This window comes from Sesamum indicum, linkage group LG4 (assembly GCF_000512975.1).
Source record: "Sesamum indicum cultivar Zhongzhi No. 13 linkage group LG4, S_indicum_v1.0, whole genome shotgun sequence".
NCBI lineage: Eukaryota > Viridiplantae > Streptophyta > Magnoliopsida > Lamiales > Pedaliaceae > Sesamum > Sesamum indicum.
Genome location: NC_026148.1, coordinates 4439132 through 4464430, shown reverse-complemented (window position 1 = coordinate 4464430; position 25299 = coordinate 4439132). Strand labels below are relative to the sequence as shown.

General features: G+C 33.8%; 4 protein-coding genes across 8 annotated transcripts; 2 read left to right on the top strand and 2 right to left on the bottom strand.

The window, feature by feature from the left end:
* Positions 299-4336, bottom strand: LOC105160001 (protein argonaute 7). Of its 2 annotated transcripts, none has more exons than XM_011077243.2 (3): positions 3660-4336; positions 2130-3348; positions 299-2045 (listed from the first exon to the last, which is right to left on the bottom strand). In XM_011077243.2, exons 1-3 carry the CDS (start codon positions 4015-4017, stop codon positions 590-592), a joined length of 3033 nt encoding a protein of 1010 aa, XP_011075545.1. In that variant the 5' UTR covers positions 4018-4336; the 3' UTR covers positions 299-589. The 2 variants fall into 2 exon arrangements, with proteins under 2 accessions (XP_011075545.1, XP_011075544.1); XM_011077242.2 differs by having other exon boundaries at positions 300-2045; positions 2130-3351; positions 3660-4334.
* Positions 14626-15818, bottom strand: LOC105160084 (organic cation/carnitine transporter 1-like). Its single transcript, XM_020693470.1, has 3 exons — positions 15657-15818; positions 14824-15529; positions 14626-14747 (listed from the first exon to the last, which is right to left on the bottom strand). The coding sequence occupies exons 1-2, from the start codon at positions 15816-15818 to the stop codon at positions 14885-14887; spliced, it is 807 nt and encodes a 268-aa protein (XP_020549129.1). The 3' UTR covers positions 14626-14747; positions 14824-14884.
* LOC105159999 (UDP-N-acetylglucosamine transferase subunit ALG13 homolog) lies at positions 19852-23702 on the top strand. 4 transcript variants are annotated; one of them, XM_011077239.2, is made up of 5 exons: positions 19853-20003; positions 20407-20497; positions 21898-22122; positions 22900-22999; positions 23310-23702. In XM_011077239.2, exons 3-5 carry the CDS (start codon positions 21943-21945, stop codon positions 23564-23566), a joined length of 537 nt encoding a protein of 178 aa, XP_011075541.1. In that variant the 5' UTR covers positions 19853-20003; positions 20407-20497; positions 21898-21942; the 3' UTR covers positions 23567-23702. The 4 variants fall into 4 exon arrangements, with proteins under 4 accessions (XP_011075542.1, XP_011075541.1, XP_011075540.1 ...); XM_011077238.2 differs by having other exon boundaries at positions 21865-22122; XM_011077240.2 differs by lacking the exon at positions 20407-20497 and having other exon boundaries at positions 19852-20003; positions 21865-22122.
* On the top strand, positions 23811-25077 carry LOC110011844. Its single transcript, XM_020693075.1, has 2 exons — positions 23811-24632; positions 24855-25077. The coding sequence occupies exons 1-2, from the start codon at positions 24135-24137 to the stop codon at positions 24939-24941; spliced, it is 585 nt and encodes a 194-aa protein (XP_020548734.1). The 5' UTR covers positions 23811-24134; the 3' UTR covers positions 24942-25077.

Here is a 25299-nt window from a genome sequence, read left to right as displayed (position 1 = left end):
CTGCTGCTGCTGTCAAATGATGCTTTTACTGTCTTATTTACTTAATACCCTTTTTCCCACCTCTCAAGAAAAGATTGCTTCACTTTCATCACAGACCCCTCACCTCTGCATGATAAAATGACAAATTTTGAAATTATTCACATACTTGATTAATCTTAACATTTGATGTGTCTGTACTTAAATGAAACAGCAATCCCTTTTTCTGAAAGATCACAAATTGTTAAGATATTGAATTTGAATGATTTTTCTGACTCACAGTTTAAAATAAGTTGATTGCTTAAACATTGTTCAAAGTAAAAGTCAGATCAAACCAGACATTTTGGTGAACCGTTTCACTCACATTACATCCATCAAGAATAGATAAAACCAAGTATCTTCCAAGTCCAATGAACTTGTCATATGCACTTGCTTTACATGTTAAGAAGCTGGAAAAATCTTAGTGAGTTGATGATAGTTTTGGTTGATTAACCTGTGACAAGATCATAATATGGATGAGTAAGCAGTTGTAATCCCACTTGGCTATTATTTAGTTTCAAGCTATGGTTAGACCAAAGAAGTGCAAGTATACGCATCTGCATGTGCTACAATATCAGCAGTAGAACATTAGCTTCCTAATATTCTCAGAAAGTTTAGGTAAAGGCATTGCTTTTGGAGGCGAAGCCCGTGAAATCGAACAACTTCTGCTGAAGGCGCTTGAGTCCGAACGATCAAGGTATAATCTGCCTCTGTATGCAGCAAGATGTGCATAGTAAGCTGGAGGGACCAAAGATATAGGCTTTGTGCACCTCACGAATGTGTAGCAAAGATTGTAGACCAACTTCTGGACTTCATCGGAAGTGAACTGGTTTTCGTCCCATAAGATGTGATAATGGATTGGCCGGCTGGTTCCCTTGACACCCCAATGGCTGCAGAGGTAGAAGTCAAAGTCTCTCGGATGAGTGATCACGGTGTCCACGACTGTCCCTGGAGGCACATTCTCGTCGGAGAACTGGTTATTGGCAAAAGATGGATCGGCTTCGCATGGAAACAACCTCGTGTGGTGCCTCTTCTGCACAACTGCGAACGTGATTGGAGGCTTGTAGCATGGAAATCTTGAACAAGCCTTGCGGATTGCTTGCAGTTCTTCCTCCAGCACTTTGCGGAACTGTGTTTCGCTAACTCCATCGCGGAAAAATATTATTCTTGCAGGAAGTTGATTGAGCTCCTGATAGAAGTCATCCAGTATTTCCCCAACCATTGCACAAAGATCTTGGATGATCTCTTGTCGGTGCGTTTGGGATCTCATTCTTGAAACATACTTGTTTGCAGCAGGCCAGTTTACACTGCCGACGACAGCAGCAATGGATGGACTAAAATCATCCAATGGATGAGGATGGGTTACATCGGCACCCATAAAGATCACCGGCTCATCTTGTCTGAAGAGCCTTGGTATTTGAGAAGGCAGCGAGTTGTAAAGAGCAACGGTGCATCCACCGACTTTGGCATTGATCTTAAGAGCTAAATTAGCCAGGAATTGTGAGCTCAACTTGCCGAGATTTGGGTACAAACAGCACTGGCTTACTATACCAATATTCGTTTCAGCAATTCGTTTCAAGTCTGCATATCCTTTGTGCTTCCTCTCCATAACACAAATGAGCAGCTGGAGATTGTTGAAAGCAGATTTATGAATTTTCTTGAGTTTAGATTCCAAAATTTTCGCATTGCCAAGAACGTGCATTGGCTCAAACAGTGGACTGACCACAGTGTTCCTGTGGAGAAAAATACCTAATTGTTCACATCTTTGAGACAGCTGGTTTATGAACTTCTGTATGCTGGACTTCTGATCAGGGGTGCCACCAAAACTTATTATCGCCCATCTATCAACTCGAGTGCCCTCAAAGACATGGCTATCGAGAAGGTTCCACTGTCGATCATGACGGAATGGAGTCAGATTTCTAACATGACCACCATTTCCAAGCTTAAGCTTTGGAGGCTGAAGAATCCTCCCAGTCAAGTGCGTCATTTCTCTTGAAATCTGCAGCTTAAATTCTTTTCCTTGACCGCCGCTGTTAAGAAGCACAAAACTTTGATTGATCAAACAAGCTTATGGGTAAAACACAAGGAACAAAATGCCAGAATATTAGTCATACCTGGTTGGCCCTTCTGGGCCTTCCATAACCTTGTCAATGGTTGCCTTGCGTTCTCGTGGCTTTTGACAGCCCATTTTGAGTATTTTCGCGGTTTGATCATCCGAGAGCTTTCCAAGGAACTTTTGCCCTTCACAAATCACACAAAGTTCCATAGGCAGGTAACATGGCTTCCTCCTACTAATCTGCAAGCAGGGCAGATTTTTGTACTGTACATCATAATCATAGTGATCCTTGAAGTACTTGATCAATCTCAAATTTTTCCCATCTCTGTCTGGAAACCAGAGATTTTCAGCAACATCCTCAGTCAGGCTATAAACTCGATATTTCTGTACAGTTTCTCTATGGCAAACAAACACCCTCATGTTCTTTAGTGCTTTCTCCACTTGTTTCTTCTGTTCGGTCGTCAAGCTTCTGCTCTTTTCTTGAGAGATATCATGCATAAAGTCAAGCCGTTTTTGCAAATAAGGAATCACCCCAATACTCTCATGGAAAGCTGTCACCGAGAAGTCCACATTCAGAGCAAGCCCTTGTTGTGTTGGCCTTAGACTCTGAAAGAACCCCTTGAGTGCAACAGCTCCTCCACCAATCTCTTTTGCCCCTCCCATCGAGCTCGAGTAAAACGATCTTCCGGTTGCTAAACACCTCTCAGTCGGATTCTCCCGTAGAACGACATCCAGTGCATGTATATACTCCTGAGGAAGAGGAGTAGAATCATCTCCTTTGTTCAAATAGCTGCTCAGCATTTTCCCATCAAACTTTGATACAAGCTTGATATTTACCCGGAAAATCTTGTCCTGCTGATGCTTTTCAGGGGAATTCAACATTTCCACAGACGGTATAACTGGTTCACCAACAGATACAGGGAGACCAATATAGAACTCAAGCCTGTCATCTTGGAATTCTATAGGGCTATATATAGTCCTTCTACCATCATAGACCGGAAGAGCACCGGATAGGACTGCTGAATTCTCCTCAACAAGCTTTCCCTTGATCATTCTTGCAATTTCCTTGGATGGATTCGGAGATATTTCAACATCATAGTGGAAGATTTTCTGGGACGGATCGAATTGGACTAAGAAATGATTAGCAAGAAGGGTGATGGATTTTCCTTCAATCCCACCAGAGTCTGGTCTTCTTGCAACTAACAATGACTTTCGTTTTGCATCCACAATGTTTCTTCCATTCTCCTTATCACTGGGCAGACAAGCTTTCTTCTCCACTTCTGCCCGAAATTATTAATTAACGGAATCAGCAATTAGCAGCATAAAGCATAGTAATTTTATCGTTTAATCTCATTCTTGCACATCAGAATTTGCTTAGTGACCATTAAAAACAGTCTTGTACCACCGATAGACAAAGGTTAAGATAGCAACAAAGACACTCCAAGATTGTCATTTGCAATGTAAAGGCCAACGTAAACTTTCTATAATCACGCAGACTACAGTAACAAGCAAGGAAAAAAAACACACACACACACACCATACTCAAAAAACCAAACAAGAAAAGGGTTCTTAACTAAAAATTAATAACCTTGTGTGACTGAGAAATCTTGATACTGGGAATCAGAGGAAGTGGCAAGAAGTGGATTGTTCTGCTTCCTTGAGGCTTTCTTGAAATGGGTTCTTGATCCAAACCTCTGGTTTGGAGGGAAAGGTGGAGTTACTGCAAGCTGCAGAGGTAGGCTTGGAGGGAGAGGTAGCAAAGCAGGGAAAGTCTGGTATTGGTTTGTGTATCCAAAACCATAATCCAAACCAAAACCATAGCCAAGCCTATAAGAGTTTTGCAGCAGCTGGTGGTGATACTGATAACTATGACCACTTCCAATCTCTCTAAAACTTGTTGTTTTTGGAGGGCATTTCCTTCTTGTATTGGACTCTTCATCTTCCATGACTTGTTTGAGATATGAAAACAGAGAGAGTCAGCAAAAGGGCCTATTTGCATGAAAAAGAAAAGCAAGTCGAAACTGTAGCTAATGCCAAACACACAGAACCACAGAGGAAATTTGTTTTCTTTTCTTTTTCACACTCCTCTCTCCTTCTGCAGTTCTTGAGCAGGTTTCTGATGCTGGTGGAATACTAATGCCCAGAAGGTAAAAGGTGGGTTTTTTTTTTATACTCTGGGAAGAATTAAATAAAGGGAAAAGAGCTTCTGCTCCTAGTTAAGACTGAGGAAAGAAACATCATTGTTCTATTTGTAAACTCAGAGCATATGTCTCTATCTTAGAGCATTATATTACTAATCAATCTTTCTATGTTCCTTTTTGACTTAAACATAGGAAAAGGAGGATTATGTATGTCATAGGTTGTTGTTTTTTGTCTTTGATTAATGCACTATCAAGTCAGCTGAGGGGAAAGGCTTTGTTTTATGCGTTAGAACTTGGCTATTCATTAATCAATGGCTCACAGTAATCTTATTCATGAACATCATTGGACTTTGTTTTCATCCATTCACCTAAAAACTGCCTAATCTAATCTGCAAATATTGGTAATCCACTCATCATTATGTGCAATGACCATTGTGGTTATCGTCATAATCGTCGTTTTCCCACTGATTAGAGTAAATCATGGGATAATTTAGCCCGAAAGTTTGGATATTAGCGGATTATTTTAAGACTAAACACTATTTCGAGCTAATTAAAAGAGGGGGAAAAAAGAAGAAGAAGAAGAAGATAGAATTCTTGAAAGTGGAGTATTTGAGCATCTTAGCTCAAGAATCATTATTTGTGTATGATTTTCTTGTTTTGAGGGTATGAACTGTGAAGTGAACAGTTCTTTACTTTTTCCAATATGACTCTTGTCTCATAGTTTGACAAATTCATGGAAAGCATTGTCAATGTGTCTGGTCAAAATGTTTGAACTTAGATGAAAAGCCACCAATTTTCAGTTACACCAACTTTACATCCCTTGTTCTTAAGTTTTTTAATTTTATCTTTTGCATTGGATTTGAGCTTTTCAGGCTCTTTTTCAACCCCACTTTAGATGTCTCTTGCATTGTCACTCTTTTTAGCTAACTTTGTAAGAGAAAGACAATGCAGATTTGTCTCAAGGAGTTTTTCTATATGCCCATTGAAAACAACTATCATCTTTCTAGATATCATCCCATCACTGTACATAATATCATTAAATAATATAATGTACACCAATTTCATTATAAATAAATGGTTGAAGTTATTTCAAAATCAGAGCGCTGTATGATCTTGGAATAGAAATTCCCGTCAACTTCGTAATTCTTACAAGTATCAGTATAAAAATATTAAATGGTGTGAATTAAACGTCTTTCTCACAGTTTTTGATTTATTCAATATCGTGATGATATGAACAATTGTAAATACTTCAATAAAATAAATTTTTTTACAATCCCTTTTGTAATTATTCAAAAACAAAAGAAAAAAAAATCAAAATTACACAATCTTGTAAAGAATAATCCTTAGCAACACCTTTTAGGCCTATCCCAAATGCCCAAAAAAGCACCCATTGATTGGTTCTTGAAAATAGTAGCAATTAAAAGATGATCAAGATTTGATTCTGCAATCCAAGGTAATTAATTAATTATCCTTCTCAAAAAGCACACAAAAACCCTAATTTTTATTTTTATTTTTTCCTGTCCCTAATCCTTCCCTTGTAGCTAATATAATTCCCCTCCACTCTGCTTTTTAGCTACCCTTTTGCCTCAACTTTTCTCAACATGTTCAAATGGTGGTGGGATGAGAAGGGGCCAATTCATGCACTTGGAAATTTGGGCCCCCTTTCAAAATTTATTTATTCTCATTTTTTAATTTTTATTTGGAATTTGGTAATGGGACAATATGATTACCATAATGGCCCTTCCATTTTCAACTTATGGTGTGGTGTATTGGAGTTGGACCACATCATATCCATTTTGGCCCTACTCTTTTTTAGATCAAATCTTTTTAATATTGACAAAAGATTGAGAGTGGTCAAATTTTTAAAAAGCCCAAAATTTTAGGGTTTGGGGGCATGCTGCGATTTGATTGGCCCATTTTTTTATTTTAAATTTAATTTAAAGTCTCGTAATTATTAATTCTCATTCAAGAATGTGAGTTAATCGCCACCCAAACGCATAAAATATCCACATTTAATTTTTATTCTTGGAAGTAAAACATTTAATTTTATACTAGGTAATATTGTTATGTTCCAATGTGGCAATCCCCTCCAAAAATTTAAAAAATAATAATAATAAATCATTTTCTTGATTACAAACATTTTGATACTCCAATTTTTCAAAGATTTATAATGAAAGTCACAAAAAATATAGCAATGTATCTAAGCAATGCGGTTTTAGGGAGTATTTTATCGTGTTTTATTATACCTGGTTAATTACTGGTTTTACTTTTTTACTCATTATTTTCAAGAAACAGTTCTCGTTCGCATCTCATTATTTTTTAGACATATAGGTCCTATTTGGACAGTAGGGTCTTGAGGTAGAATCAAATATTTTCATATTAAATGAATTTGAAATTAAAATATTTCGTAATAAGGAATCATCCAAACAAGTTCAATGAATTCAGAGCCCAGACTTTTAAATCGTTCGATCCAAACGCAACATTAAAGAATTACATTTCCAATCTATCCCTCTCATAATCACCATCTCTGATCACAATCCCTTTTTTTTTTTTTAATGAAATTTTGAACCCATTTAACTAATTATATCCACATTAAATTAAACATAATTTTTAATTGAATCTTTGGGTTCCGTACCACAATAATAATAATTAATCCCGTGGTGCAAAGTGCATGTGTTAAGGTGGTGCGTCTTAAATCACAAGTAAAACTTGACACTTGAAAACGTTTAAGGTATGATTAGCGGCGTAGTCTACTAAATAACAACCGTCGGATGCGAAATCAGAAATACTTACTGTTATGATGGAGCAGAGGAAGGAGCCAAAGGCAACACATGGGATTGTGGGAATCACTCTGCTCCAGGTATTTTTGTGCTAACCTAATCAGTAACATCAAAGATTCCAACTTTTTCCGTGTAATATTATCTATTTAATAATAATAATAATATTTAATTTTCGAACTGGCTCGACTCATCTTAATTATATTTCACATATTATTTAATTTCGTGATTAAGCAATTTAAATTTGTATTACTAGAGCAAATTTTGATTCTTTTATTTTTTTTTTAAATAATTTTCATGATAAGTTCTGGATCATGGGTTTGAGTTTCACCGGACATGTGGATATCAGTCTCATTTTCATGTTATTATTTGTCCCACTTTATGTGAGTTATTATAATTTGTGTATAGTTATATCGGTTTATTAGTTAAATATTTTAATTTATTATTTTAGCATACTGTTGTATTGATTGAATGATGCAATGCTTAAAAAAAGACAAAACTCTCTCGTAATCTTCTTTTTTCTAATTCCTCATTATTAAATATTTTTTTAATTCACTCGTTAACTTTTGAAAATGAGGTCAGGTAGCCAACGAGCCTTTGTTGAATTGATCACAATCAAAAGGTTGTGGGTTTGAGTCCAGCAAATGGAGATTTTTACGTCTAATTTCATATTAATTTCTTATACATAATCTCCATGTGGTTTGAGAAATTACTTATTTGCTTTCGTTTTACAAATAAGTCCATCCATTAGTCAAAATTCATTGAATTTGCTTATATTAATAAAAAAAATTGAATGAAAATTGATATTTACCCTCGTTTGACTGATTACTAACTTATTGCAGGTCAAATAATTTTTCAGACTAAACTACCCTTATAACGGTGAGAATATACATCATTATATGCATTAACGATTGAAGACGTATGAGGGTAATTTGGCTGTAATAAGATTCATTAGACTTGCAATAAGTTAGTAACAAGTCAAATAGGGGTTAATATATAATTTTTTCAAATTTATTTTGTTAATATTGGTAAATTCAGTGAATTTTGACTAACTGAGAGACTTATTTATTAGACAGAAGCAAACCTCAAAGTGCTGGATGTAATTTTCCAAACCACAGAGAATTTACGTATAATTATATTAAACTTTAAGGGAAGGGAGTGCAATTATCGCTTGAATTTAATTGAGAAATTTTCAACTAAGATGCATGCATAAAAATTAAATTCAGACACATATATAAAAAATTTAGAGCCCGTTTGGTTGTGTTTTCATTTTCATTTTCAGTTTCCACAATTGGAAATGTGTAGAAATACTTTATTGATTTTTGTGCGAAGACTGAAAATATGTTTGGATTAATTGTTTCCAAATATAGGTATATAGGTGTGAGAATATTAAATATAGATATATGTATTTTTGATGTGACAGAAACACAACTATGACAAGCCCATGTGATCTATATAAATTTGAAATTGAGAATTAAAATAGGAATGCATTCTCACTAAAAATAACTTACCCGAACAAATTCCCACCTATCCAAACAGTGAAAAGTGAAGAAAATCTCATTGAAAACACAACCAAATGTTTTATTGGCTAAATAATTGCATTAATAAATGGGACTTTAGTTTTTTTTATTATTATTATCTTGGAACAGTTTGAGGGATGCTTTGAGAATTGAGCAGAGATGAATGTATTGGTGAAAGTAGTTCTCATAATTTTTAGCCAATTACATATTACGATGTTGTCGGAGATTACAACTACGGTACCTACTTACCTACTTTTTCTTTCAAATTCACTAATTATTGTTTCATTAATTATCTGGGAAAAAATACAAGTAATTCTTATGTGATATTATAAAGGGATAATTACACACATCTTTCTCTGAAAATTGATATATTAAACGTAAATTTTTTATGATTTTGGAAATTAAATTGGAATTTGCTTCCGTATAACATATAAGTTCTTTCGTTAATCAAAATTCACTGAATTTGCTGATATTAGCAAAAAATTTAAAAAAAAAAAAAGAATCTATACTGACCTCTGATTGTCTTATTACTGATTTATTGAAAATCCAATAAATGTTTTTATGATCAAATTGCCCTCATACTTATTCATGCTTTAATAATGCATGAGAGCATGTATATCTTCACTGCTATAAGGATAGTTTGGTTGGAAAAGAATTATTTATTCTTTATTACGGAATATTTACGGGCATTGATTACATATCATATTAAATTTGAGGCACTCTTCTTGATTTTATTTACGAGCGTTAATTATGCTATATCGTATTTCTACAAAAGTGAAAAATATATGATCTCCTGTTTCTTAATGATGTGGTCGAGGTTTTTACGAAGGGATAAAATTGGGAATTTTACCTACGGCACGATTATACACCAGGTGAAATACGATTGTCGAGGGAGGTCTTTTTGTCAAAAAAATAGTCACTATCAATGAATAGTGCTTGACTTAAAAAATTAAATATTTTTGGTATTTATAGTAGTATTGGAAGTTATATGGTAAAAGGTGGGTTGCATTTGTTTAATACGTGCCTCATATGTGTTAAATTACTTTTTTACTCTTGCAGGTTAATATTTTTTTACCAATATACATCACTTAATAAGTTAAGATATTTCGGTTATAGTTTTTAAATTATTTTTAACATATAATTATTTAGCCAGTTGTAATTTTTTTATATGTAAGGATTTTAAGTTATTGTATACAAAATTTAATTAATTGAACAACTATTTTATTAAATTTCACGATGTTTGGATGAGCTTTAAAATAATTTATAAAATATTTTCGAGTATTTGATACTTTTTATTTAAATAAAAAAAAAATTCATTACTAACATATTATAAGTGCCGTGATCTTATTTATCAAAACATTTCAATACATTGTTTTTATAATCAAAATTGATCATATATTATAATTATTAATCAATATCATATATTTTATTTTGGATAATAATAAATTATTGGTACTTTTATTCATACATTTAATCTTTATACAAAAATAAATTTAATGAACAACTTAGTAAATTATAATATTTTTTGTAATTAAAATTATTATTTAATATGACATATATAAACTTTATGTTATATTTTAATATATATTTGTATTACGTTATACTTTTTTTAAATTGACAAATAATAATGATTTTTATTATTTATAAATTTATGTCAAAATTTAGTAATTTTTATGAATTAATCTAATAATAATAATAATAATAATAATGATGATGATGATGATGATGATGATGATGGTTGAACAATTTTTATATTTTATTTTGGATAATAATAAATTATTGGTACTTTTATTCATACATTTAATCTTTATACAAAAATAAATTTAATGAACAACTTAGTAAATTATAATATTTTTTGTAATTAAAATTATTATTTAATATGACATATATAAACTTTATGTTATATTTTAATATATATTTGTATTACGTTATACTTTTTTTAAATTGACAAATAATAATGATTTTTATTATTTATAAATTTATGTCAAAATTTAGTAATTTTTATGAATTAATCTAATAATAATAATAATAATAATAATGATGATGATGATGATGATGATGATGATGGTTGAACAATTTTAATTATATTTTATTATATATATAATGAGATTAAAAAATTTAATCAATAATTACGATATCTTAAAATTTGGGCACCCGATTCATACGAAAGTTACATATGTACAAGACTGTGTTCATTAGATCATATCAGACGGTATGATTTAAAAATCACAGGGCCTGATTCAACGATACACCGTCTTGAATGATTACTCTTATATTGCGAGTACGATATCTCGATATCCGTATATCCAATAAGTATTAAAACTTTACCAAATGTATTTTTCTGTAAGTTGGATCATATCTAACAGTATGATCTAAATTTTAATGGCCCGATTAACTCATGTTGTTCAATAATATAAGATGATAGTGATATCAATATTATACTAATATTTATAAATATATAAATTTTGCGAATTGTAAACATATATTGATTTCAATTATATCCTATGTAAAAATTTGATAATTCGATCTCATCATTTAAAATAATAATAATAATAATAGTAATAGTAGTAGTAGTAATAATAATAATAATAATAATAATAATAATAATAATAATAATAATAATAATAATACAAAAAGTCAAAAACCCATCCCTTATGTTTGGGTTCGTTTTTGGGCCATCTCAGAGATGGCCCAAAAACAATGTAATGTTTGGCATGCATTGTTTTACCCATTTCTATTTTATTTTTAGTTGTTTTTGTAAAAATATGGGGAACAAAACTGACTTTTTTATTTACAGCCGTACATTTTCTCTTTCCTCTATCGCAGACATCGGCTTTCCTCGCAGAAATCGCCCCTCTGTTCATCGTCTTCCTTCTTCTTCAGATCGATACTCGCAGAAATCGCCCTTCACCTCTGTTCATCGTCTTCCTTCTTCTTCAGATCTATACCTCTGTTCATCGTCTTTCTTCATCGGCTTTCCTCGCAGAAATCGCACAAATTGGATGATTATCTTTGTTTTTCAGCCCATTTTTCTCCAAATAGAGAAAAGGGTTTCAAGAAGTGAAAAGGGTTTTTCTTCTTTGCAGCAGGGTTCCTTTCAATTCCCTTGATTGCTTATCCAACCAGAACTTGCTGGAGAAACTTGTACAAGATTATCTCATTTATCCCTCTTGTTTACTCAATCTTTATACTTCTACCCTTTGTATCAGAGTCCCCAAGGTGGCTTCTTCGCAGAGGTCGAAGTGAGGAAGCTCTTGAAGTGTTGAAAAGATATGCAAGAATCAATGGGAAGGAATTGCCTCTAAATATCTCTCTCCTAGAACCATCTGGCAATGAGAAAAACTTGGCTGCAGGTGAAGGAGAAAATAACACCTCCACCATTGAGAAACTGTGGAATACTAGATGGGCTGCCAAGAGGATGTCCATGGTCATGCTCACAGGTTTTGGGATTGGTTTCGTGTATTATGGGGTTCAACTCAATGTTGAGAACCTCAACTTCAACCTCTATTTCGCCGTTGCCATAAATGCAATGATGGAGATTCCAGCCGTTTTCATAGGCAGCGTGCTGTTGATGAAATTTTATTAAACCACCTGGAATGCATATGATATATCTTCCATATTCTGATGATATCAGACCTGTTGAAGAGGTAAGAGTAACTTTTTAACTTCACTAATTTCTTAACTGAAGAATTTAGAATTAAAAACAATATGGTGGATCTACAGCTTCACACTGATACAAATCCCATGGCACCTCGAGCAACTGAAGACCAAATAAAGAGCGCCTCTTTGTTAGTGAAGCGTGTTGATCTAAAAAACTTTTCAGTTTGCCAATTTGCGAAGCCTGGTATGTTCCATATTCTAAAGGAATCGCTCTGTGGATTTTCTTACAGTAAATATCATAACAGTAGTAGATGGATAACAAGTATTTGGAATGGTGCTAACTTCAACGTTAATTTGGTGATGTAGGAGACCTGCTTTCTGAAAAGAATGCATCAATTAGAATTTAAGAATGCTATTTCTCTTGGAGGACCTTGATACAAGCATCCAAGGAACATATTGAATCATGAGATGAAAATTATGGCAAATATAAGAAATGGTTGGTGAAATCTTTTCATAATTATTGATGGCTACTGTTTTTCCATCAATAATTGCTGCCATTGCATGTGGTGCTTTGTATCATTGCAGAAACTTTTCAGTCAATTTCTGTATACTCTGTACTCTTCTGAAACATTTGTCGGCTATTTACTTTTTCTGCACTTAGTCACTTGGAGATATAATGAAAGAAATTACTATTTACCCGTGAATTGTACTCTCCTCTCTCTATATAATGTGTTACAACTCTTTATGCAATTTGCACTTTCATTCTATCTGTTGAGCTTATTCTGTCGAAGTAAAGTATTGCATTGCAATTGTTGACACATTATTGGTCGAGTACTCTCATCCATCTAACATTTGGCTTTACCATTTTCTTGTTATTAAGGTATGTATCTTAATTTTCGCTCACTAATCTTGATCTTAAATGTTATATTCTTCAAAATTTTAAGATAAAAATGCTTAATTTGGTTTTGCTTCTTGTTGACCTTGGCATGATGAATTACTTCGACTTGTTTGTCATTGTCCTCTGTTTGGCTGGTTAATTTCTTGATGGCCTTCAATATATTGTATTTCTCTTTCTTAAAAAAAAGGTTTTTTTAATTCTGTTGAAAAAAATGTATGTTAAGTGCTTTTTTATGTGCTTATATATATATATATGCATATAAGAAGTTGAAGTTTGATTAGGATATTTTGTTGTTTTAATAATGGTGTTCTAAGTTCTAGTTTGCGAGTTGCACAACTTTTTTAATGGATTGATTACTTGCTTTGTTTGTAATTTATAGTTTTTATTATCAAATCACATTTGTTATTATATATTTTATTGTATTTAATATATACATAGTATGGGTACAAAAATAACATATAATTTAATTATTCTTTGCTTTCTGCAAAGACAAAGGTGAATTAGAGTTGTAGTTATAAGATTGTGAACATGAAGGTGACTTGTACATTAGAGTGTAAGATTGATTTTACACCCCCCTAAAATCATTGTAAAGAATGCTTTTGAAAGAACAATTGAAGGAATAACCAATTATTTTTTATCCACTTGATCTTTAGTGTGGTTTTATCAATACCAGAATATTTTTTTAATTTCTTTAATATTTAATTTTTATGAACATATATATATATAAGCACATAAAAAAGCACTTAACATACATTTTTTTCAACAGAATTAAAAAAACCTTTTTTTTAAGAAAGAGAAATACAATATATTGAAGGCCATCAAGAAATTAACCAGCCAAACAGAGGACAATGACAAACAAGTCGAAGTAATTCATCATGCCAAGGTCAACAAGAAGCAAAACCAAATTAAGCATTTTTATCTTAAAATTTTGAAGAATATAACATTTAAGATCAAGATTAGTGAGCGAAAATTAAGATACATACCTTAATAACAAGAAAATGGTAAAGCCAAATGTTAGATGGATGAGAGTACTCGACCAATAATGTGTCAACAATTGCAATGCAATACTTTACTTCGACAGAATAAGCTCAACAGATAGAATGAAAGTGCAAATTGCATAAAGAGTTGTAACACATTATATAGAGAGAGGAGAGTACAATTCACGGGTAAATAGTAATTTCTTTCATTATATCTCCAAGTGACTAAGTGCAGAAAAAGTAAATAGCCGACAAATGTTTCAGAAGAGTACAGAGTATACAGAAATTGACTGAAAAGTTTCTGCAATGATACAAAGCACCACATGCAATGGCAGCAATTATTGATGGAAAAACAGTAGCCATCAATAATTATGAAAAGATTTCACCAACCATTTCTTATATTTGCCATAATTTTCATCTCATGATTCAATATGTTCCTTGGATGCTTGTATCAAGGTCCTCCAAGAGAAATAGCATTCTTAAATTCTAATTGATGCATTCTTTTCAGAAAGCAGGTCTCCTACATCACCAAATTAACGTTGAAGTTAGCACCATTCCAAATACTTGTTATCCATCTACTACTGTTATGATATTTACTGTAAGAAAATCCACAGAGCGATTCCTTTAGAATATGGAACATACCAGGCTTCGCAAATTGGCAAACTGAAAAGTTTTTTAGATCAACACGCTTCACTAACAAAGAGGCGCTCTTTATTTGGTCTTCAGTTGCTCGAGGTGCCATGGGATTTGTATCAGTGTGAAGCTGTAGATCCACCATATTGTTTTTAATTCTAAATTCTTCAGTTAAGAAATTAGTGAAGTTAAAAAGTTACTCTTACCTCTTCAACAGGTCTGATATCATCAGAATATGGAAGATATATCATATGCATTCCAGGTGGTTTAATAAAATTTCATCAACAGCACGCTGCCTATGAAAACGGCTGGAATCTCCATCATTGCATTTATGGCAACGGCGAAATAGAGGTTGAAGTTGAGGTTCTCAACATTGAGTTGAACCCCATAATACACGAAACCAATCCCAAAACCTGTGAGCATGACCATGGACATCCTCTTGGCAGCCCATCTAGTATTCCACAGTTTCTCAATGGTGGAGGTGTTATTTTCTCCTTCACCTGCAGCCAAGTTTTTCTCATTGCCAGATGGTTCTAGGAGAGAGATATTTAGAGGCAATTCCTTCCCATTGATTCTTGCATATCTTTTCAACACTTCAAGAGCTTCCTCACTTCGACCTCTGCGAAGAAGCCACCTTGGGGACTCTGATACAAAGGGTAGAAGTATAAAGATTGAGTAAACAAGAGGGATAAATGAGATAATCTTGTACAAGTTTCTCCAGCAAGTTCTGGTTGGATAAGCAATCAAGGGAATTGAAAGGAACCCTGCTGCAAAGAAGAAAAACCCATATTGGCCTACTTGGCCACGCCATTTCCGGCCAACGGCTTCTGTGGAGAGGACAAGGCAGCATATGCCAATGCCCGCCCGGGAAAATCCATAGAGGAATTTTCTCACTTCTTGAAACCCTTTTCTCTATTTGGAGAAAAATGGGCTGAAAAACAAAGATAATCATCCAATTTGTGCGATTTCTGCGAGGAAAGCCGATGAAGGAAGACGATGAACAGAGGTATAGATCTGAAGAAGAAGGAAGACGATGAACAGAGGTGAAGGGCGATTTCTGCGAGTATCGATCTGAAGAAGGAGGAAGACGATGAACAGAGGGGCGATTTCTGCGAGGAAAGCCGATGTCTGCGATAGAGGAAAGAGAAGAGGAAAGAGAAAATGTACGGCTGTAAATAAAAAAGTCAGTTTTGTTCCCCATATTTTTACAAAAACAACTAAAAATAAAATAGAAATGGGTAAAACAATGCATGCCAAACATTACATTGTTTTTGGGCCATCTCTGAGATGGCCCAAAAACGAACCCAAACATAAGGTTTATATCTCCCAACCTCGTACTTCAATTGATACATATATATCAGCACTAATGTTGGAGTAGTACTACATCAGTTATTATTAATAATAAAATATCCATTATTAGACAACAACATTTCATGTATAATATAAGTATGAGATAAGCGCTTCAGTAAAACAGTTGGCAAAAAGAATTATTAAAAATCGAAAAAATATTATTGCAGGAAACTTATGGGGAAAAAAATGAGTATTTCAGAAGAAACTATAATCTATTTCTCTTTTATCAACTCAGAAATACTTATTTTTTTTAATTATTATTTTTATTAAAAGTATGAAAATACTAATGACCCGTGTGAGATTACTATAATTTAGATTATTGGTCTAAATAATGTATTATTCAATTTATAAAAATAATTATAAAATAAACAAGAGTTTCGTCTTGAACTTTGTCTGGTGCTTAAGCATCTAAGGGTTAACACATTTTTGTTATGGAATATAAAAATAAAAGAATATCCTAATGAAACACGAAAATTATATACTTTCTTCCACTATTAAAAGTAGGTAGTTTATCTTGTAATTTACATGAAATCTTGTTAATGATGCTTTTATTCTAACTCGCTTTTCTCATACTGTGCATCAACAATTGCGTGCACGACTTCAGATACGATCCATTCATCTCCATGCATGAAAAATTGTAAAATCAAAAATAAGTATGCAATAATCATAAAATAAAAAAGCGTAAATAAATCAAATTATTCATCCAATTGAGAATATAACTATTACTTTATACTTGTTTCAGTCATTCGTAACTATTATTTTTCTAGAATTATAGTTTAAAAAAATTCAAAGTAGGATTCATATTTCAATCAGATCATAATGTAACAAGTAACTTCAATTATCTAATATTAAGAACTTGACAGAATCGATCCGTGATGTCTTAACCTGGTGACAATTAACAAGTTTGAGGTCATTGGTTTGAGTCCCGTAAAATTTGTGAGTGTTTGTCTTATTTTATGTGAATTGTTGATTCGTTTATTTGTTTAATTATATAATGTATCAATAGCCGTCATATTATATAATCCCATGATGATATTTTATGGTTTTTTCCCCTAATGTTTTGTCTTGTACATTTCATAAGATTCTATAATAAGGAGTGGTTTTTTTATTTCTCAGTGTCTGGGCAGTTGGATGCATCTCTTTCATCACTCTGTCAATAAACATTATCTTCAACGGCATAAATTAAAATATGGGATCGATCCGTCAAACTTGTAGACATCACAATATATTTTCTTTTTCGTCACTGCTCGTCGAAACATTATCCAACTTGATCATTATAATTCATTTTTCAATCTACATTGAATCAAATATTATAACTCGTAGGTCGACTGTTACTGTTAAGACACCTGCGTAAGATTCTTTCGTTTTCGGCATATCAGTGACATCATAAGTTGAGCAGCTCCGAAAACTACATTTGATCTGCTAAAGTTTTTGTTTATTGATGTGTGTCAAACTATGTCTTCTCATCGACATTCTTGACTTGTATTTCCATCATCTTGGGACTATATTTTAATCAGTCATACGTAATTATCATAAAGTATTTGAATTTCTTGAACTAATTAATATCTATAAATTAATGACGCATGTTGGAAGAACAAAGACATGGAACAGAACTTGGCAATTGGACAACATTATCTACTACTGCAAGCACTGGTGAATGAAGAATCTCTGCACCAGCTCAAAGAATTATTGAGCATGCATGCCAATATTCCCAGATATAAATAAATAAATATGGAAAAATTAATAAATCGTCACGCTACATGCTACAAAAAAATTATACACGAGCACCAGCACGTCTCAATTTTTAGCACAACGCATAATTGGCCAAACACCGTATGATTAATCTTTCAACAACCAGAATCGAACCAATTACATGACAATAATTATAGTATATATCAATAGTTATATTGAAATACGTAGAAAGTTACAATGATTGCTTTGTTAGTTGTTACATTATCGATGATAAGAATTTATTTAAATTGTCGCGGTTGATGATAATATATATAACTATTCAAAAATACATAATAATTACGACTGTATTTGTGTAGTTGCACATGCACTATTGATTAATTATAATGGCGATAAATAAGTTCATTCATGACTATAAAATTTTATTATAATTTAAATAAATATAATTTTTGTGGTAAAGCTTAGTATTATCACAACCCAATCTCTCAAATAAAAATAAAGAAATAAAGAAGAAAAGGAAGGTACGCAACGGTTGGACTGTAGGTGACAGAGTATTGGGCCCTGAAGCTGGGCCTGTTAGGGAGGCCCGACAAGCAAAAACAGGGCGATACCCCTCACGTGTGGGTGGGGTTTGAGCGTTGGGAGAGGTCAAAGTCAGGGGGCCGCACGTGCTGATGTCCTGTGTCTTGTCGGGGCAACACGTGCGAAGGTGACACACAATACCCACCCAAAATTATGGGTCATAGGCATAATAGCACAATATGACAATTTCACGTGATATTTTTGGAAAATATACCCGGGAATTTGGTGATATATTTTTTTAATATAATTTATATATTTATTTAAAAACTTATTTTTGGTGCATGTATTCCACATATTAAGGGTCTTGCATTTGACTCAATATATTTTTATTTTTGTCCTTCTCCTCATCTGCCATGGATTTGCCCTACCCCCTACCTCTATCAAATCAATTCAGATAATGTACTCAACCCCTTACCTTTCGTTCTTTTTTTATTCATTGGAATATATATAACACCCTTGTTGAATTTTCGACAATTCAAATATAAATTCACAATTACTTTCATCAAATTACACATACCAAAAATTGCTCCCAAAGGGCGGCTGGTTCAATAGAATTTACGAGCCTCCGACGTTTATAATATATTGTTCAAATTTCTCGTCTCCAATAATATAGGACCGCATGATATGCACAATAAAATCAAAATATTTATGTAAGTAGATTAAATGGTGTTTGCAAATGCTTATAAATTTATTATTGAAATTAGTTAAGAAGAGTGTTTTGTTTTAGAACAGTTTAAATTAGATTGATTAAGCCAAAAGCTATAACCATCTTTCTACCAACTTTTGCAACTTATTAATAAAATTTTACAATTTAAACTGTTTGCAAAAATATGTGTTTTCAATTTTGCATAGATTTTTATGTGACTGAATATGTTTGGATTAGTTAATGATATTACATTATGTATTGAACCGTAGTGTCGAACCATAATTATATTTTCAATAAAAAGATACATATAAATAAACAATTATTATTTTTCCATTTACTTTAATTACTATAGATTGAGTTAATGTTTCAAAAAATAAAAATAGAAAGAAATGGAGAAGTGAGAGATAATTATTGAGATATATTAATGGCGTAAATGAGAGTCGTCGGCGTCAGCGTCAGTATTGGGTGGATTGTCCCCAAAAAGCAAAACTCACTTTCTCCATCAAAACTCTATTTTATTTTGGTTTTGAATTATCAAAATAAAATCTATGATGAATCGCAATCAGAACCGTCGTTTTCTTTTCGACATTATTGGTGATGATGAACAGTACTTCTTATGTCACCATCCAACGGTCTGAATAATGTGGTGGAAATTAGTTAAAACCTTCCCCCTCATAATTATCCTCTCACAACATTTAGTATTGGGATCCAGCCTTATACCTGTCCGTATTATACACATCTCTGGATTAATTTCTAACCATTTGACAATGAACAGTATTTTTTGTCTCCCCACTACCCAACATCAAACATAACATACTTATTTTATATTATCTCCAAAAACAAATCCAAACATACACACTATCTCTAACTTATTTTTATTTATCTTTATTTTTCTCTCTCTATCTCCACAAAATACCCTAAAACAAGTTAAAAACAAAACCAAACATTATGATCTCTTTCTCTCTCTTTTTCTCGTTTCTTCTTCCTTTTTCTTTCTCTCTCTCTTTCTATCTCCATTGTTTCTCCTCTCTCATTTCTTCGCCAAACCCATCTCTTAGAACCCTAGCCCCAAATTCACGGCAACAAGGACGGAAAGTCGGCAACGAGTACGGATACCAGGTAATCCTTCTTTCTCTGTTGCATTTTACTTATTCTTCTTTTTCTTTGGTTTGGGTGTGTTTTTTGTATCTTCTATTTTCTATAACGAAAACAAGTTGAAGAAAGGGTGAAAGTTGTGAAAGTTCATGACTGTTGTAGCAGTTTATATGTAAGATTAAAGTTCTATTATCATACTAATCGAATTCAGGGGCACATTGATTTGTTTAATTCTTGTTGTTGGATTCTTGTTTAATACTAATCGGATTCTTTATTTGTTTAATTCTTGTTTAATCGGATTCAGGGGCACTATAATTTGTTTAATTCTTGTTGTTGGATTCCTTCTTCTCCAATGTTTCTCTCACTGTACCACATATAAATCTGGAAATTTGTTTAGAGTTTGAGATTGAATTGTTGAATGTTTCAGCTCATCGGCTCGAGCTCGAGCTCGGAATACAGAGTCGGGCTCGAGCTCGACTCGTTGCCACCCCTACTGAGTCACATCTACCAGCAAAATGGTCAGTTAGTGTTTGAATTATTTTCTTCTTGATATATGTATGTGACTGATGTTAGAGCATTTGTTTATTTTGTTGAAAGAAAATTAAGGAATTGGTCGGTTGTTCCCGTTTATTCTGTAGTTGATTTCCCGTTTTGTAGATTGATTTTGGTCCACAGGGTTATGAACCCAGTTACTCGTGGTTCTCTGTGTGTTTTCGCATTTCATAATGAGTTTGCTTTACTCGTTCGTCTGTATATATGTCTATACGTCTTCGTCTTTCGTTGCAACTTGTTTATGATTCATATAATCGAATGAAAACACAGTTTGATGTTAATTTATTATAGCTGCTTAATTTCTGCACGACCCGTTTCTTCCGAATCATTGAAATCTAACATGACAAACTACAGAGTCGGCATCCATGTTTTTGTCTCAGCTAAAGATAAGCAGGCAATCCGCAATCCTGTATTGCTGATAAATTAGACATGCAGTCTGTCCAGCCCGTTTTAGTCGAGGGGCTTGCTTTCTGTTTACCTCCATTAGTTAGTGAGGATTGACTGCAGCTATTGATGGGGATTAAATGGGTTCCAGCTTCTGTTAAAGTCCAACAGGAAACCTTCAGAAATGACATTTTGATTCCTGATTTGGATAGCAATTTTGCCATCAGACTTAATTCATATACCACTCACAACATGTTTGTGTACATTTGGATAGCAATTTTTCCATCATAGTAGTATTATAAATGATAGCATGGCAATCAGATATATAAACATGAAGTAAAAATCGATGCAGTAGACTCTATTTGTGTTATTAACCATATCAACACATGGTAGGAGTTTCCTCCAACATTATCACAATTTGTACAAGATAGAATGTCCGAATAATTTTCTATAGAGATAAGCTAAACTCAGTGGTTAGGCAATAGGAAAACCATAGGGGCTTCGGATAGGAATAACATCATGCATCTTAAGATGAAAAAGCAAACAAAATGACCCACGTAGAGAAACCATAAGATTTCATCCAGCCACGGACAAAGAATTTCAGTAACTATATGTGCTTACAAGTAGAGAAAGATAGCATGGAGATGAAAGATACTTGGAAAACTGGCTCTAAAGCAGGGTTATGTTTTCGGGAAAAAAAAGTTTCTGTTGATTATTCTGTGTTGTGGTATCAGTCATGATCTTTGTTTGATTCTTTGTAGACAACTGCTGTCCAAGATTTTTGATCTTGCTTTCTTGTTTCTCTACTGTGCGAGGTTCAGTGGACTGTGTAGTTGTTTATATTTGGCTTTATTTTCTAGACGCTCCTGCGATTGCTTTTTCTTGAATTGAGTAAAAATTGTATGGTTAATGAACTCTGAGCTGACTGAAAATTTTGTTTTCATTGCAGTGTGTTGATTTTTAAGTTTGTTTGTTTTCGTAGTCAATTGTTTCAAGATAGTGAACTTAGAAAGTTGAAGAACATATAATGGGTGAGGCTGATGATGGTTTGAAGTCAAAGAGGGTAGTCTTTGTGACTGTTGGGACGACCTGTTTCGATTCCTTGGTTAGAGCTGTAGACACTCAGGAGGTTAGAGAAGCATTGTTCAAGAAGGGCTATACTCACCTCGTCATTCAAATGGGTCGAGGGTCTTACATCCCCACAAAGGTAATCTGAAGCTCGAATGGGTTATGTGTTCCACTGATCAGTTCATGTGAAAATGGTGTCAAATTTCTAGCAAATAATTCAATTTGATAAAAATAATTTGGCAGCAATATGCACTTGGAGGAGCGAATGCAGAATAGGTAAAAAGAGGGATTGCACGTTCCGTGGTGCTTGGAACTTTGATCTATAAGCAAAGAAGATGTAAAATAATAGAGAAAATATTTGGAGATAAGCTTTTGAAATCATGTTTGCTTTGAAGCCCAATTCATCCTGTTGTATCACTGTGAAATTACTAACTTTTATTGGAATTGGGATTGGTAGGACTTGTCACGTCCTCATCTCAATTTCTTAAATTTTGAGATCACGTTTAATCCTTTATAGCCAGTTGGCCAAAGTATCTTTCATCTCCATGCTATCTTTCTCTACTTGTAAGCACATATAGTTACTGAAATTCTTTGTCCGTGGCTGGATGAAATCTTATGGTTTCTTACGTGGGTCATTTTGTTTGCTTTTTCATCTTAAGATGCATAATGTTATTCCTACCTGAAGCCCCTATGGTTTTCCTATTGCCTAAAGACTGAGTTTAGCTTATCTCTATAGAAAATTATTTGGACATGCTATCTTGTACAAATTGTGATAATGCTGGAGGAAACTCCTACCATGTGTAGATATGGTTAATAACACAAATAGAGTCTACTGCATCGATTTTTACTTCATGTTTATATATCTGATTGCCACGCTATCATTTATAATACTAATATGATGGCATCGACTTTTCAGTCTACCGGAGAAGACGGGTCCCTTTCTGTGGATTATTTCACATTTTCGTCAAGCATAGCTGAGTTTTTGAAGTCCGCATCTCTCGTTATTAGTCACGCAGGTGTTTAAGTTTTCATAATACCAAAATTACGTTCTGTTTTCTATCTTCCACCTTATTTTACTATATAGTTAATTTTCCACAGAAGTGAATCCATCGCCTGCATCTTGTGGCTTTTAACAGGAATCAACTCATTTAGGGACGATCTGTATACCTTCAATATGTTTAGTTTTCATGTATTTAATAAGCTCAAAATGTCATGCCGATTCCCCAACTTTTGAGTTCAAAAGTAGTTGTTTCTCCGTTCTTGGAATAACTACGAGGTGGAGAGGAAGATAAACCTGACATTTTTGAGTTTTACTTTGTTTTCCAGGTTCAGGAAGCATATTTGAGACGTTGAGACTCAGAAAACCCCTCATTGTTGTAGTTAACGAGGATTTAATGGACAATCACCAAAGCGAGCTGGCTGAAGAATTGGCGGAAAGAAAGCATTTGTTCTGCGCTCGTCCCCAAACACTTTATAAGACCATTTCTGCAATGGATTTGGATTCTCTTGTAGCTTATCAACCTGGTGATGCTACGCCGGTTGCTAAATTTATTAACAGGTTTCTAGGTTTCACCGACGAATGACAAGGAAATGTAACATACAGTTTCACTGTTTACGTTAAATGTTTACTTATGAAAAATCGATACGTTACTTAGTTAACTTTGTAATGTGCGCTGATTTAGAATCATGATATCATTGTCGAGGGGACTACTTACTGAACAATGAATTTCTCGCACATACACTTCCTGAAGGTTCATTTTCTTTCTAGTGAAGGTGTAAGGATAGTATGAGAGCATATGTAATAAGGCAGGCTGCAACTAATCTTACATTTTTCTGCACAAAAAAGACAGAAGATGTAATAAACTTTGAATAAATTAAACTGAAAAAATGCAAAAAAACAAAAGGAAATCTATGTTAAAAGAACTGTCCCACCTATCATTATCATATTCCACACTTTATTTGCTGACATGGTTTTGCTCTTGCTTTCCAAGAACTAGCAGCCAAAGCCAACATCTTCAAGATATTTCCAGCAAAATATCTCAGCTCAAGATCTTTTACAGAACCACTCTAAATTATATCCTCATAGTATGGATAATACTGGACCAAAATGAATATCTACATATACTTTGATTAAGAATAGGAATCGTTAACATGGAAAATGATCAAGTTTCGGAAGAACTGGCTGACTGGGAGCATGTTCAGTCCCCGTTTTCTACTGTTACTGCTAACCTTATCGTTGATCACGAAAATCCAGTGACCATTAAAGATGACTTCTATAGTGAAACATCGGTTTTTCCACCTGGAAATCACGAGGACTTGCCTGTTGCTACTCCACAGGATGATGATCAGCGCTTGCAAGAACCAGAACCAGTCAATTTGCACCCGCCATTGGATGGTTTAAGGAAGTGGAAGAGGCTGCATTTGGGAGTTATACAAACTGGGATTTCTCACGTTGCTGATAAAGTTAGAAAATATGTTACTTGTAAAGTTGGTGTCTGGTTGCTTGCCTGGACAGCAGGTGGAGTTGCTGCCATGGTGCTGGTTTCCGTTTTGCAGAGACGAGTTCTGATTTGGTGGCGGAGGCGTATGCAGAGAGGCAGCAGCAGCAGCAAGGAGAGCCTCATGCTTGTCCTTAGAGAAAAAGACAAGGTTTGGACTAGAAATTTTCTTGGGATTTATTGGCTTTTACTGCTGATTCTTTGTCTGAGTATAAAATCTTCTAAATTTCCTTGATATTATTCACTGGATTAGTCTACTTAGTCTCCATTAAGTTGTTGGCATAGAAAGACAAATCTTCTTGTATGTGCAGTGAGCACCTCTTTCTGCTCTAATTTCGTTCTTTCATGCTAACCTTTGTCTGTGCTTCTGCAGAAAATCGACCAACTACTGCTCCAAATTGCCCAAATGAATGAAAATTTGCTAGCACGTCGGAGGGTTCCCGTTATTCAAGTAAAATGAGTAATTACACAAGGTAAGTCCATGTATACACTGTATCCTCTGAGAGGAGACACATAGAAGCTACAATATTTAGCTTAAATCTTTCACTTAGACGTTGTTTATATTACGAGAGTTCTATACCCAGATTACAACCTTATATTTGTTGTTCGGAACATCAGGATACGCTGTTACATATGAGTACAATGGTTTATGATATCACTCAGTAGCACATTATAACCGAAGCTGCACCTGAATTCACTTAAGTCCTGATAAAATGAGTCCAAAAAATCTTCTTTTTGGATCCTTTGATTTCAGACGTTTAAACACATTCCATAGTGATTAGTACTTTCTTGCATCATGTCTCCAGAGATCTCCTGTC

What these genes read in the sequence shown, in the direction of transcription:
- LOC105160001 (XM_011077242.2), bottom strand. Translation starts at nt 4,017, where the DNA reads ATGGAAGATGAAGAGTCCAATACAAGAAGGAAATGCCCTCCAAAAACA. An exon ending in AGATTTCTCAGTCACACAAG is followed by an intron (nt 3,352 to 3,659) that starts GTTATTAATTTT and finishes AATTTCGGGCAG; the next exon opens with AAGTGGAGAAGAAAGCTTGT. An exon ending in GGCCCAGAAGGGCCAACCAG is followed by an intron (nt 2,046 to 2,129) that starts GTATGACTAATA and finishes GCTTCTTAACAG; the next exon opens with CGGCGGTCAAGGAAAAGAAT.
- LOC105160084 (XM_020693470.1), bottom strand. Translation starts at nt 15,818, where the DNA reads ATGGGGAACAAAACTGACTTTTTTATTTACAGCCGTACATTTTCTCTT. An exon ending in AGAAATCGCCCTTCACCTCT is followed by an intron (nt 15,530 to 15,656) that starts GTTCATCGTCTT and finishes TTCTCCAAATAG; the next exon opens with AGAAAAGGGTTTCAAGAAGT.
- LOC105159999 (XM_011077240.2), top strand. Translation starts at nt 21,943, where the DNA reads ATGGGTGAGGCTGATGATGGTTTGAAGTCAAAGAGGGTAGTCTTTGTG. An exon ending in GGTCTTACATCCCCACAAAG is followed by an intron (nt 22,123 to 22,899) that starts GTAATCTGAAGC and finishes TCGACTTTTCAG; the next exon opens with TCTACCGGAGAAGACGGGTC. An exon ending in TCTCGTTATTAGTCACGCAG is followed by an intron (nt 23,000 to 23,309) that starts GTGTTTAAGTTT and finishes TTTGTTTTCCAG; the next exon opens with GTTCAGGAAGCATATTTGAG.
- LOC110011844 (XM_020693075.1), top strand. Translation starts at nt 24,135, where the DNA reads ATGGAAAATGATCAAGTTTCGGAAGAACTGGCTGACTGGGAGCATGTT. An exon ending in TCCTTAGAGAAAAAGACAAG is followed by an intron (nt 24,633 to 24,854) that starts GTTTGGACTAGA and finishes GTGCTTCTGCAG; the next exon opens with AAAATCGACCAACTACTGCT.